The sequence below is a fragment of the Hirsutella rhossiliensis genome (genome assembly GCF_020360975.1).
Source record: "Hirsutella rhossiliensis strain HR02 chromosome Unknown scaffold00001, whole genome shotgun sequence".
NCBI lineage: Eukaryota > Fungi > Ascomycota > Sordariomycetes > Hypocreales > Ophiocordycipitaceae > Hirsutella > Hirsutella rhossiliensis.
Window position 1 is genome coordinate 738,934 of NW_025408667.1, and position 12,786 is coordinate 751,719.

At 61.8% G+C, this 12,786-nt stretch overlaps 3 protein-coding genes across 3 annotated transcripts; 1 reads left to right on the plus strand and 2 right to left on the minus strand.

Annotated features, from left to right (window-relative positions):
- Positions 1-62: 62 nt before the first annotated feature.
- On the minus strand, positions 63-953 carry HRG_00046 (bZIP transcription factor; the record flags this gene model as incomplete). Its single annotated transcript, XM_044858517.1, has 3 exons — positions 63-490; positions 584-844; positions 902-953. 3 exons carry the CDS (start codon positions 951-953, stop codon positions 63-65), a joined length of 741 nt encoding a protein of 246 aa, XP_044724917.1.
- Positions 954-8,738: 7,785 nt separating this feature from the next.
- Positions 8,739-10,274, minus strand: HRG_00047 (RNA pseudouridylate synthase domain-containing protein; the record flags this gene model as incomplete). The annotated part of the gene is made up of 3 exons (XM_044858518.1): positions 8,739-9,389; positions 9,459-10,172; positions 10,224-10,274. 3 exons carry the CDS (start codon positions 10,272-10,274, stop codon positions 8,739-8,741), a joined length of 1,416 nt encoding a protein of 471 aa, XP_044724918.1.
- Positions 10,275-11,026: 752 nt separating this feature from the next.
- HRG_00048 (thioesterase-like superfamily domain-containing protein) lies at positions 11,027-11,725 on the plus strand (the record flags this gene model as incomplete). Its single annotated transcript, XM_044858519.1, has 3 exons — positions 11,027-11,103; positions 11,254-11,304; positions 11,365-11,725. 3 exons carry the CDS (start codon positions 11,027-11,029, stop codon positions 11,723-11,725), a joined length of 489 nt encoding a protein of 162 aa, XP_044724919.1.
- Between the last annotated feature and the right edge of the window lie 1,061 nt (positions 11,726-12,786).

The window sequence follows — 12,786 nt, forward strand, 5'->3', positions numbered from 1 at the left end:
GGCACCCCCGCCACTGTCGCGCGGTGGCCCAAGGCCAGGCAGACACTTGCTGGCGCGAGAGCTTATCGGGAGACGCAAGGCGAGGGCGAGGCGGCCTCGTAGTACATGGGATACATGTTCCAGGCCTGGGGCCGCTGCTGGTGCTGCTGGTGGGGGGACTGGTGCTGCTGGTGCATGTAGTTTTGGGCGGCCATGGAGTGCATGTCTTCAAACTCCATCTTGACGTCCTTTGCGGAGCCCATGTTGGTGCCGTGCATCATGGAGGCGGGCATGCTGGTGGGGATGTAGGCGGGAGTCGACGAGTAGTCGGCGTCGTTGACCGAGGAGCAGGGGCTGCCGACGCTCGAGGCCCACGACTCGCAGTTCTTGGGCAGGGAGACGTACTGCTGCTGGGGGTATTCGGGGAGGGAGGCGTAGTCGGGGCCCGAGGGCAGGGGGGACATTTGCGGGCTGGGCATGGTGCTGGCGACGCTGAGGTTGTCGTCGTAGACTGAGGGGCAGGGGGTTAGCCGCGAGAGGCTCTGGCACAGGAGGAGGGCATGAGGGCCGTCGGCGGGGGTCGCGGTCGTGTGGCAGTCCGTACCTGCGGGAGCCGAGTATGGCGACGAGGTGATGGAGTTGGAGTCCTTGAGGCGGCGCACCTCGTCCTCGAGGGCGCGGTTGCGGCGCAGGAGTTCCTGGACCGTCTTGTCGCGGCTCTGGTTGCAGCGGAACTCGTCGAGCTCGCGCTCCAGGCGCTCAATGTGCTCCTTGGTGCGCGCTCGGATGGCGCGCTGGGCCTCGCGGTCGTTGGCCCGCTTGCGCGCCAGCTGTGAGGGCGTCAGGGTCGAGACGCTGCGGGTGCCTGGGAGGGGACGTTAGCGAGACGACGGAACCGGGGGAGGCTGCGAGAGAGACTGACCCTTCCGCTTGGACGACTTGGCGGGCTCCGCCGAGGACGATCGAGGCATCATGAAGGCGGTGGGGGTGGGGAAAAGAGGCGTTGTTGGTTCTGCCGTGGCGGCGGCTGGGGTTCCTTCCCTTGTCTCGGTGAGGCAAGGAAGGAAGGAGCGAGAGAGGAGGAAGGAGAGGCGGCGGCCACGTAGGCGACGGAAGGCAGGTAGGGCCGGTGGCGTGGACAGATGCTGACGGTTCCGGTGGAGGTGGCGAGGAGAGCAGTAACGGTATATAAGATATAAGTGCGTATATCAAGAGGAGGTGGATGGATGGAGATGGTGGCTGAGTACGGGCGACGACGACGTAGTGGAGCAGGATCCTCAGGACCTCTTTATCTTTCAAAGTGAGCGTCTCTCTGTGCGTGTTGGAAGTTGCAGGGCGATCAAGGACAGAGCCGGTTGGCAGGTCGAGTCGGCATGATGGATATATAGATATATGGCTTGGGGAGGGGGACGGGGCCGTACGGGGCAAGGCTCGTCGCACTGCATCCATGCCTCCGCAGCCTATACCCGCCGGGGTCCTGGCGGGCGGGTCTTGGTCGGAGTGGAGTTGAAGAAAGAAGAAGGTCAGGGGTGAGGTTCTGTAGGGAGAGATAGAAGGGGGAGAGGAAGGGGGCGTGCGAGGCGGGCAAGGGATGTCGGGGCGTGGCAACCGTGGAAGCCGGGTTTGAGCGATTGTGTCCGTCTTGGACCACAGCTGCGCATGGAACGGACAAGGGTATGCCTGTATGCCTGGTCTCTGGCTCGAAAATGAGCAAGGATGGCAGCGGTGGTGGTGGTGTGGGTTGGAAAAAGGGCTGTCGAAATGCCGAGGGGCCACAGTGGGATGGATGGGATGGGCAGGGCTCGGCGAGGGGTGGGATCGCAGATGGTGACAGCATGTTGTTTATTGCTGGACCCAAACTCTGCTTCGGACGTGGCCTGAATCCCCGGAATATTTGGCAAGGGGCAGCGGCGGCGATATCAGACCGCGCGTCAACGAGAGCTTTGACAGAGAGAGAACCTCTCTGTGTCCTGGGGACCCTCGTTGGGGGGCCTTTGTCTGCCAGCGCTCCCTCCACATGGGCTCTCAGCGCTCCTCCATGTGGGCTCTCAGGGCTCGCCGCCACCACCCCCCACCCTCCCTCAGGCCTGGTGGTGGTGGTGGTACGAGCGCTCTGCGCGCCGTTGACCGTATGTGGTTGGCAGGTACCAAATGCATGCACAGGCGGTGCGGCAGGTACTTGCTTGTGGGCCCACCGGCCAAACCAGAGGCTCCTTGGGCGTTGGCTGACCGACGCTCTTTGTTGATGAAGATTCTCACGAGATGATGGAGTGAATGTGAGTGCATCATGGCAGCTTTCCCCTTGTTCGTTTTTCCCGGCGCTCTCCCCTGGCTCGCTCAGTCGAGACGGACAGGAGAGGGACGGTGGGGCCCTTCCAGCACTGCCAATGCACCACCGGTCCAGGCCCCTTCAGTGGCCGGCTGTTATTAGGTGCTGGGCTGGGTGCTAGGTTAGGTGCTAGGTTAGGTGCTAGTGCCTGTAGCAGGCCACGTCTGGCGGCCAGTTCTAGCGGCTGCTCCTTGTGCAATCATGCCCCGCGACCTCTGGAAAAGTCGCGCTGCCGACCGAAACACGGCGGCTGCCTTGCACGCACTGGGCACCGACCGCCCCGAGTCTCGATGAGACTCGGCTGAAGCCGGTACTCGGCCAACAGAGACGGACCAACAAAAAAAGGAGACAAGACAAGAGCTTGTGCGCGCGCTTTATTAAGCTTTTGGCACACTCGCTGGAGCCCCTCCCCCCTTCTCCCCCTGCGTAATTTCCAACATGGCGTCACCAGCTGCCAGCCATGCACGTGGCATCGCCGGGGAGCAGCTAATAACTGACGTACTGTACACGGTACAGTGCAGCACTGTATTACTGCCAGGTGCTCGCTTTCAAGCGTCATCACGACAGGGACGTCATGGTGCCATTCATGCAGCAAAGAAACGGTCCCGCCAGGTTGGCCATGGATGCCATGCAAGCCTCGCCGTGAAAGCCCTCCCCTCGTATCTCTGCTACGCGCGTCTCTCCCCGAACCGCGCATTAGCTGCGGTCTTGGCTTGTTCCTCCTCTTCCCTCTTCCGTCTCCTTGATTCCAAACCCCCCTGCTTGGCCGCCACCCCTCCAGACTTGGCCTCGGGCTCGGCTCGCCTTGTTTCCCCTGCAGGTGACCAGAGTAGTAGCTTCGGCATCACGTCGTACCGGGTGCCTGTGGCATGAGCGCGACCGGCTGCCGGCCCTACCAAGTCGCTCCCGACGGCAAATTCCTTCGCGTCGCCAAAGTATCGGATCTTGGCATGACGATACGAACCATGGGTTTGTAATACGGAGTACGGAGTAAGGTAGCCAGAGAGACAAATCCGAGAACCGGGAGCGGGATGAAGAAGAAAAACGGCCGGAAAAAGCAATGTGGTCCTGCGAACCATCAACTGCCGAGCCCATCGTGGCTCTCGTCCTTTCTTCTGCCCGCTGCGAGACAAGAAGTGCTGTATTTATTTTCCTCCCGCCGCCGCCATCTTTGAACTCGCCCCCTGGGGTTTGAACGGCCCTCTGGTCGTCGGCCGCGCGCTCAACGCCTTCCGGCGCGCGTGGTATCATCGACGGCCGCCCGAGACGACGTCGGGGGGGGGAGGGGGAGAAGAGGAGGGGAAGAAGAGGAAGGGGAGACGAAAGGGGGCACCGTCAACCATCGGGGGCTCCTAAACGGGCAATGAGAGCAAGAAAAGCGAGCGACAAGATAGAAAGGAAAAATAGGACCGCAATGACAACCCCCCGGCCCGTCAGCCCCCCCTGGCGTCCAGGTGTCGTCGACGGCACCGACCAGAGGGAAGCATAGATAGACACAGATACCTAGCTGTAGCCAAGCCCGTACCCAGAGCATGCATAAAGGCACCTTGTTGGGTCCAGAGTGGCGCCCCCGGCCCAGCCAGCCCGGCGGCGGCCCCCACGACGCCGTTGCGCGTCCACCCCGGCCGCCAGCGGTTGAGGCTTTCTCGCTCCAGAGCAAGTTGGCCGATTCTCATTCTACATTCTACATATGCACATGCACTTGCATACCTGCAGATGTCCCATGTTAATTACTGTAAGTAGGCAAAGGTAGGTATGCTGTACCGTGTTTGCAGTACAGCACAATGGAGATTGGCGGCATTCCGGCCGGCGCCCACTTCTCCAGAAAGGCTCCCGACGAAGGTGCTTTGGCAGCCCATGACTGAGCAGCTGGCCTTATCGGCAGATGGGGCGTCTTCGGTCGGTGCCGAGCCATGACGGATGGATGCAGCGATGCCTCACCGTATTGGTACGCCGCTTGCCGTGTCCCCCCTGGGGAGTCTCTCTCCCTCTCCCCCCCCCCCCGCCGACAGATCAACGCCGCCCAACGACGAACCGTGGAGCAGAGGGCCGACGGCCAGCAGGTCCCACCCCGTCGGTCGGTAGCGCCCTCATGCTAGCACCAACACAGCCAACACAGACGGCGGTGGAGAGCGCCAAGCCGTCGTCGGCAGGGCGCCTGTCCACTGGCCTCGAATGTTTTCCGAAGGCGGAAAATGCCGCGACGAGGCCAAGGCCCCAAAGTCCAGTCCAAGCGAGAGTCCAGCAGAGAGCCCATTTGTAAGGGTCCCAGGGTGCGCACACTTGTTCAGTCAAACGACAAACAAGCTCAGCACGTCGACGAAGCCCTTGCAAGGCCCGCGGCCCATGGCTCCCTCCTTTCTCCTCCCTTTGGCTAGGGTTCCACGCCTCCCCCTCCCCTCCTCTCCTCTCCCCTCCATCTTCAGCAACTAAATAACCCCCCGTGTGACGGACCCCTTTTGGTTTGTTTGGGCGGCTGTCTCAGGCCGAGGCTTCTAGAAGCATGTTTTGGAAGCCGGGCTTTGTCTGTACTTTTCCTGCCCCTTTGCTTCTACTGCTCGGGTGGGCAGCCGAGCCGCGGGGGGGAGGGGAGGGGGGGAGATGATGGATGATGGATGGAGTGGGTGGATGGGTGGATGGTTGGTTGGATGGGGAGAGTACACTAATTATTAATTACCGTCTGCCACTGCCACTGGATGACCCGGCGAGCCGGGTCTTAGCCACCAGGACCACTGTAATAAGCATGCAGGGATCTCCACGCCTCGTGCCATCTCTCCAGGCCAGGCCCGTCTGTGCAGCCTCGGCCCGGTGGGGACGCGAGATGCTCCCCTCTGCACCTGAACCCGAAAATAGTCGATGCCCTCTTGCCTGGGCACCATGCGCACGAGCTGCCGCATGACGGCATCGTCCATGGACGCGAAGACGCCCAGGGGAACAGCAAAAGCGACCGAAAACGGCGCAGGGCCCGGCGAAACACAGGCGAGACAGCGCCATGGCAGCCGCCCGCGGGGATCCCCCTGTCTCATTTCACACAGGCGCGATGAACACATGCGGGACCGCGCCAAGGGCGGCAGTCCCAAGTCGGGGGAGGGGGCGCCGTTGGCGAGCCTCGGCGGCGGACGAGCCCTGTGATGCCGCTTGGGGTTTCTGCTCTTGGGCTTTCTCTCCGGGCGCGCTAGATAGTAATAATAGGCACATATTTCCAATGCCGTCAGGGAGGAGGCGCCACGAGGGAGAGCGCCCGGCCGTCGTTCCGGGATTCCGGGTCCCCCCAAACCCCGAACGCCGAGGCCCCGACTCCGCCGGCACATTCGACTGGCCTGCCTATCTGATCTGATCTGATCTGATCTCGCTTGACTCTCCGTCCCCAGTCGTCGTCATCTGTCGCACGCAGCCAGCCAGCCCACTTCGGCCGGAGGGGGGGAGAGGGCGCGCGGCCGGGGGAGCTCGCAGGCAGGATGCAGCTCCGTGCAACCCATCCCACGAACCTGTAAACGGATGGGATTGATGGCCATCATGCGAGTGATACTGCGTCCACGGCCACGGGAGGCAGCCTTTGAAACCGCCGCCTGCACCGTCCGCTCGCCGTGCGTATGTGCTGTTTCGTCGACGAGGGCGTGTCTCTGAGCCCACGAAGGAAACCGAAACAAAACACAGGCGATAAAAATACAATGACGATGGACGATATATCCTCGCGCCGGGGGACGACGAGGAGGAGGAGGAGAATCAGAGCAGACAGACAAGTTTGGGGACAAAGTCTAAAACGGGACAAAGGACAGGGACTCGACAAGAAGAAACGCGGGCTGTTGCTACCAAGAGCCGCAGGCGCCGGCTCGAGACTGCGCCTGGCAGAAGCTGCCGCGTCCATCGTCGGCGGGCGACAGCAGCGGCAGCATCAGCATCAGGCCGTTCCGAAGCGCGTCCCAGGGGTCGACGGGGGACTGCTGCAGCCGAACGGCCACCTGATGCACGCACACACACACGCCCGCCCACCCACGCACCCGCGCAGCCCTGTAGAAGACGCGCACACACGCAGACGGCAAGCTCCGGCGCCGGAGGAGGAGGACGAGGAGGAGACGGTGGGAAATTGGGAGGACGACGCTGGGGCGCCGAGCTTTGTTTTGCCCTTGCGCACCCACCACCTCGCCGCCGCGCCGGCTACGACTTGGCTCTGCGCACGTTGGCTGATACCCACTGCTGCCGAAGACGGGGGGCCGGAGGTCGAGGGCGCGCGTCGGGCCCGATGGACGAGAGCCGGCGCGAGGGATGGCCGAGATGCTGACCGAGACGCCGCGTTGCCCACCGGCGGACCTGCCGGCGTTGGGATGGGCGTGCATGCTTGTTGTTGATGATGCGCGGCAGGGAAAGGGACGGGATGGAAGTAAAAAGCCAAGACAGGTCCATTATGCCGCAGGCCCATTTCTGGCTGTTCCTGTCGTCGTCGTCGTCGTCGTCGTCGTCGGTCTCTCCACCACACTCTTGTTGATAAACATACGTTATCAGCCAAGCCGTGACGACGCAAGCCATGTACTGTAAGTAATTACTAGTCGGTGAAGAAAGCAGGGCAGAAAGAAAGTAACAATGCAACCGTGGAATCGCCCGGCCTCTTACACGCCTAGCACGTCACGCCACGGCATAAGTTATCATACATCATCCGCGCCACGCGCGCAATGCACCCGGGTGGAAGCCGCCCTTGCAGCCACGGCGCATCGCCAACAACGCCCGGGACGGAAGCGGAACACGCGCAGCCCTCATCTGTCGGCCTGTTTCGCTCCGCCGAAATGCGCATTGCCGTCGAGACCAAACCGAGAAAATAAGGTTGTCGGGCAAAAAGAAAACAAAAGAAAAGTACGCCGACAATCCCGAAATGCCGCGACGCATCAATGCCCCCGAGGGCCGGTCGCCGATCAAACCAAACCCTTTTTCTCTGCCTGGCCCTATAACACCCGCACGCATATAGTTTCTCGGCGCATCAAACGCCCCCGTCTGCCTGGCCCGACGCTGAGAGAGGCCGCCGAGGACAATGCAAGCCGCCTCGTTCTGGCCCTGCGCTCCGTGTCTCGCGTTGAGCATCTCTCCCTCTCCCCGCCTGACGAGACAGCCGCGCATGATGGCTGACGATGATGCAAAATCCTCCGACGGGCGAGGCACGGTAAAGCCATTTCCTGGTGTTGACATTGACGACTGCCCCCCTTCCATACCAGGCGGGATCTACGCAGCTGCAGCAATAGCCTCTGCCAAACATCCCTTGCGCGTCGCATCTACAGCGCATGCAGCTTATGCATAACCTTGGCCGGCCGCCTTGCCGACCCGGCGGCTGCTCACGCCTCGAACACATACGTTCTGTTGCCGCTCCTCTCTCACCTACCCGGGCCGTCGTGGAGGGAAGCCAACTCGCCCGCCGGCGGCAAAGGGCGCCCGCCGAGGCACGACGCCGGTGGCAGCGACTGGAGAGGGAGGGAGGGAGGGAGGTGGAGCGGCGGCACGGGAAAGAAGAGCTCTGCGGCCTCCCCCCCCTTTTCAGTGGGCTGCCTAACGAGAGCCTCCCTTGCTTCCCTTCGCCGGCGAGGGAAAGCAAGCATCTCGATGTCGGTCGTCTGGGCAAGCTCGGAAATGTCGGAATCTGGATATCGAGCTCCTTGCACGGCCATCCCTCGGCGGATGCTGCACCACCACCATATCCCAAATCGAGGCAACCGTCTCCCCTCTTTCACCGTCCAAAGGTAACGGCCAGTATCACCAGATGCAAAAAGTGCCGCCTTGGTGTGTGGTATGCGAAACGTAGCCCTTTTAAGGCAAAGCGCGAGCGAGACGCCATGCAGTGCCGAGAGACGTGTAAGAGATGGCCGGAGAGATGGATGCAGAGATCCACCACCGAGAAGCCAAGTCGACACCTTCTAGAAGACCGCGTCCAGCTTCTACCGTCCTTCCTCAGCAAACCCCCTCTTCCCGAGACGAGACACTGGTCGCGTGTCTCAGATCCCCCCTCCTGGCCTCCGATCCCCCTCCCTCCTCACGGACTCCACCGGCAGAATCATCCTGTTGGCCTCCTCCTCGACCGTGACCGTTCTGGGTGTCACACACACACACACCCAAGACACTAACTTTCACTCTCCCCATCCATCGTCGAGGCTGTTTGGAGTCGATAGCTCTCGAGACAAAGGAGGCGGGGAAGGGGGGGGCGTGGGAAATCTGAAAAGCCCGTGCAGACGTGGCCCTCCTCGAGGTGGTATGACGGGCCACAGGGACCAGAAGAGATGGATGGGAGGGGCAGATCGCCATCGACAGCACAGGACGAAGACGAAAGAGGGGAAGAAAAAGAGGACCAGACGGTTGCGAAGCAGTCGCTCAGCCGCCGCCTTTGCTTCTAGAACAGAAAAAGAAGAAAGGAAGAAGACTCGTGTCATTGTCTTGACGGGCTCCCTGTCCGTCACACCTCCCTTGTTTCCCCTCCCCTCTCCAGCTGCTGCGGCACCTCCTCCTCCTCCTCCTCCCCCACTGCGCCTGCGGGCTTCGCTGCTTCAGTGCGCGCCGCTACCTCGGCGGGCCTCGCCTGCTTCCCGGCCATGTCCGGATCCTCGCCCTCGTCCTCTCGCGCCGCCTCCACCAGCTCCTGCATCCCTCCCACCGTCGTCGGCCCTTCCACACCCTCCGGCGGCAGCGCCCACGCCGGCAGCTGGCTCACGTACGACCAGCTGCCCTCGACGTCCTCGTACCGCAGGCTGTGCAGCCACAGCGACAGCTCGTGCGCGCCCGGGTCCGAGTAGAGCGGCGTCTCGCACTCGCCGCACAGCTCGCCCGTCATCTTCTCCGCCCGTCGCTTTTCGTACTGGTCCACCATCTCGTCGTAGTAGACAACGGCCTGCGCCACCTCTTGCTTGCCCATCCGCGACAGCCGGCTGATGACGTCCTCGTCCGTCGTCGCCGTCCCTTCGGCGTCCGCGCGGCCCAGCTCCAGTCCCCAGACGCGCTGGTTGGCATAGATGGGGTCGTTCTGGATCGGGTGACCCAGGTACTGCAGGTGTACCCGGATCTGATGCGTCCGCCCCGTCACCGGCAGGCAGCGCACCACCGAGTATCCCTGCTTTAGGTGCCACGGCTGGCCGTGGCCGCCATCCTCGGGCGCCCGCGGCGGCCGCTGCTCCCGAACCGGCGCCGGGTAGTAGGCCAGCTTCTTGAAGACGGTGCGCGCCGTCTTACCATCGGCGCGGACGCGATTCAGGCCAAGCTTTGGCGAGATCTGCAGGATGGGCTGGTCGCAAACGACCTCGCCGTCGGGGAACTCGCCCATGACGCGCGCAATGTACTCCTTGCGCACCGTGCGCTGCTTGATCTTGCGAGTCAGCGCCTCGGCGGCGTGGACGCTCTTTGCGACAAACATGACGCCGCTCGTCAGACGGTCGAGACGGTTGCACGGATAGGGCATAAAGCCGGGGCCGCGCTCGCTCTTGAGGATCTCAATGACCGTATTGAGCTTGTACCGGCCGGCCGGGTGGACGGGGACGCCCGAGGGCTTGTTGATGACAATCATGTCGTCGTCCTCGTGGACGATGCCGATGGGCTCGGCGGTGACGGGGGGCTCGTGGCGGTGCAGCGTGTGCGAGACGAGATCGCCGTTGCGCAGGACGTGTTCGGGCCCCACGCGCTTTCCGTTAATGAATATCTGGCCCGACTCCATGGCGGTGCGGTAGTATTCGGTGGTGCGGTCGCGGAATTCGGACTCGAAGACCTCGATGAGGGTGCGTCCGCGCCAGCGCTCCTTGCAGTATGTGTTGTAGGTCCAATGGTAGGGCTCGACGCGGCGCAGGCCGTCCTCGATGTAGTACGACGGCGGCCACGGGGTGCCCATGGGCATGATCACGGGCTGTTTGTGGGCTCCCTTGATCTGGCGCGTCTTCTTTGGCTTGTCTTGTACCCTCGGCGCTTCGGCTTCAGGCCCGCGACTCGAGGATGGGGAAGAGTCCATGATTCTTGCGGCGACAGCGAGGGTCCGAGCTTGGCCGAGCTGGAGCAGATCGGCGACGACAGCCCGTGGGCCTGCAAGCATGAGCGGTACCGGGCACGAGGGAGCAATGGGACGGCAGTCTGTCGGCCTCGAAGAGAGAGCAGAGAGGGAAGGGCAGAGACGGCGAGGCTAGCTGATTGTGTGTATTGCGCCGCTGCTGTCAAGTACGAGTGACCAATGCCGCTAAGCCTTGTAGACTCTATCTTCTTGGCGCATCGACGTCGTCGTCGTCGTCGTCGTAGTCTTTGTCATGATCATCCAGTCATCAAGACTCCAAGTTGAAGGTGGAGTTGGTGCAACAAAAAAAGGGGCGGTCAACCTCGGCAGAATGGGGCCCCACGCAATGTCCCCCGGAGTGTCTGCTTACATAAGCCCCGGCCCGGCCTTCGGATCATCGGTCCGGGCAGCGACGGCCACGGTCCGGACGTCGCTTGCCAACGGCCCGTCCATCCTTACGGCCAAGTGCATCAAACGCCGGTTAGCCAAATACGAAAACTCTGCAGCCACTTCCATACAGCTCGCAGTCTCCCCACTGTGCGGTAAATAGAGGCTCTTCTCCCTCGGCCGAAGCACGGCAGGATTTCACCAGGCCCTCCTCCTCCTCCTCCTCGTCATCGCTTGTCTATCCCCCTCCGCCCCTCCTCTCCATCAACCGAGCATATATACATACACACAATCTTCTACGGCGTTAGTAAAAGCAAAGAATCATCACCATGCCTCCCTCCTCGGCCGACCGCAGGGCCCGCCGTCGCCAAGACTACCCATACATCTTGGACTATCGGACGCGCTGGTAGGTTCTGGCTTCGATTCCTTTTGAGTTTCGACTCCACTTTCTGAGCCTGCGCTTCTACACTCCCCTCTTTGTCTTTCGCTCGGCCATTTCCTTTCCGGGGATGCTCTCTCATCATCAACACGCGCTTACAGCATGCCTCGCAACAAGGAACGACAACGACATGTACGACCACATGAACAACTCGGTCTACAACTTCCTGTGAGCCTCTCTCCTGAGCCAGTGCTGGCTACCTACAGTCATTCACCATCGTCACCTCAGCTTCGACTCGGCCGTCAACGCCTACCTCGCCGAATCCTGCTCCATCCACCCGCCCACCTCCTCCCAACACCCCCTCGTTGCCCACACCCGCACCGACTACTTCCGCCCCATCGCCTACCCGGCCGTCGCCGACGTCGCCCTGCGCGTCGCCCGCCTCGGCCGCTCCAGCGTCACCTACGAGCTCGCCCTGTTTGAGCGCGGCGCTGACGACGGCCCCCGCGCCGTCTGCGACTTTGTCCACGTCTTTGTCGACCGCAAGACGGGCCGTCCGGCTCCGGGCGGCATGACGTTGGAGCTGCGCAGGGGCTTGGAGCGTATCTGCACGCAGGCGCCGGGCGATGAGCCGTCGAGCAAGATTTGAGGTGCTTATGAATTGCTTGGTTGCCGAGGTGTTTGGGATGCCGTGGTCCGTCACTCATTCGTCTCTTATTCGTATCATAGCGACTGTTACTCTTATAATCCGACATTTTTTAAGCTGCGCAAGACGACTTGCCTCGAAGCGCACTACATCATACACTCTTCATGTCCAAATCACACGCAGTCGACTTGCAAGCCAAGCTATCTCTCTCCTCACTATTCCAACCCCGTCTTCCCCCCTGCCTCCTCTCCCAACTCTTGTCAAATAGCAATCAAGCGAGCATAACGAGAAACCAAGGATGAACAGCACTCATCACCGCCCCCCAGCCTGCTCCTCGAATCGGTACAGCTGCTCCACGCACATCCTTCTCCTCCGCGCCGCCAGTGCCACGCGCCCCCTCCCCCCAACGTGGAGGCGGTGCGAATGCGCCGGACGCCGGTGGTCGCGCGGCGACAGCCCTGTCGCGTCGTCGTCGGCCTCGACTTCCCGGCGGAGCAGAGCCGTGGGATGCATGGGATGGGCTGCGAGAGGTGTATGAAGTCTCAGTGCGTGTTCTCCTTCTTCTTGTCCTGTTGCTTGAGTGTGGCGAGCCAACCCCCTTTGGCACCTTCGGAATGTGAGATATTTCGTGATTTCAGCCAATTTCCTCTCCGTGCGCTCTCTTTCAACTCTGTCGTGTATGTATGTGTGCTCGATCGGCCGATCGGTAGAGGCTGAGTGCGAATTGATCCTCGGCCAGCTCGTCGCAGCTGAAGACTCCGTCAAGGCCTCTCTGTCTCTCTGTCTCTCTCTTCCACGTTCTCCAGCTGTGTAATAGCCACTCTCAATTGCGTTTGAAGAAACAGCAATTCCACGGGATTGACGACGAGAACAAGACGGGTACCAACACCGCCCCCTCTGCGACAACTCATCAAGATATATGCGCCCTGCACCCATGCAGCACAGCACATAATACCCATGATTACATCCTCGTCTCCTCTCCTCTCCCTCTCCCCACCCCTACACAAACTTCCAGCTAAGAAGCAAGCAAGGCAAAAAAAGAACCTCTTGATAACCGTTCCCTG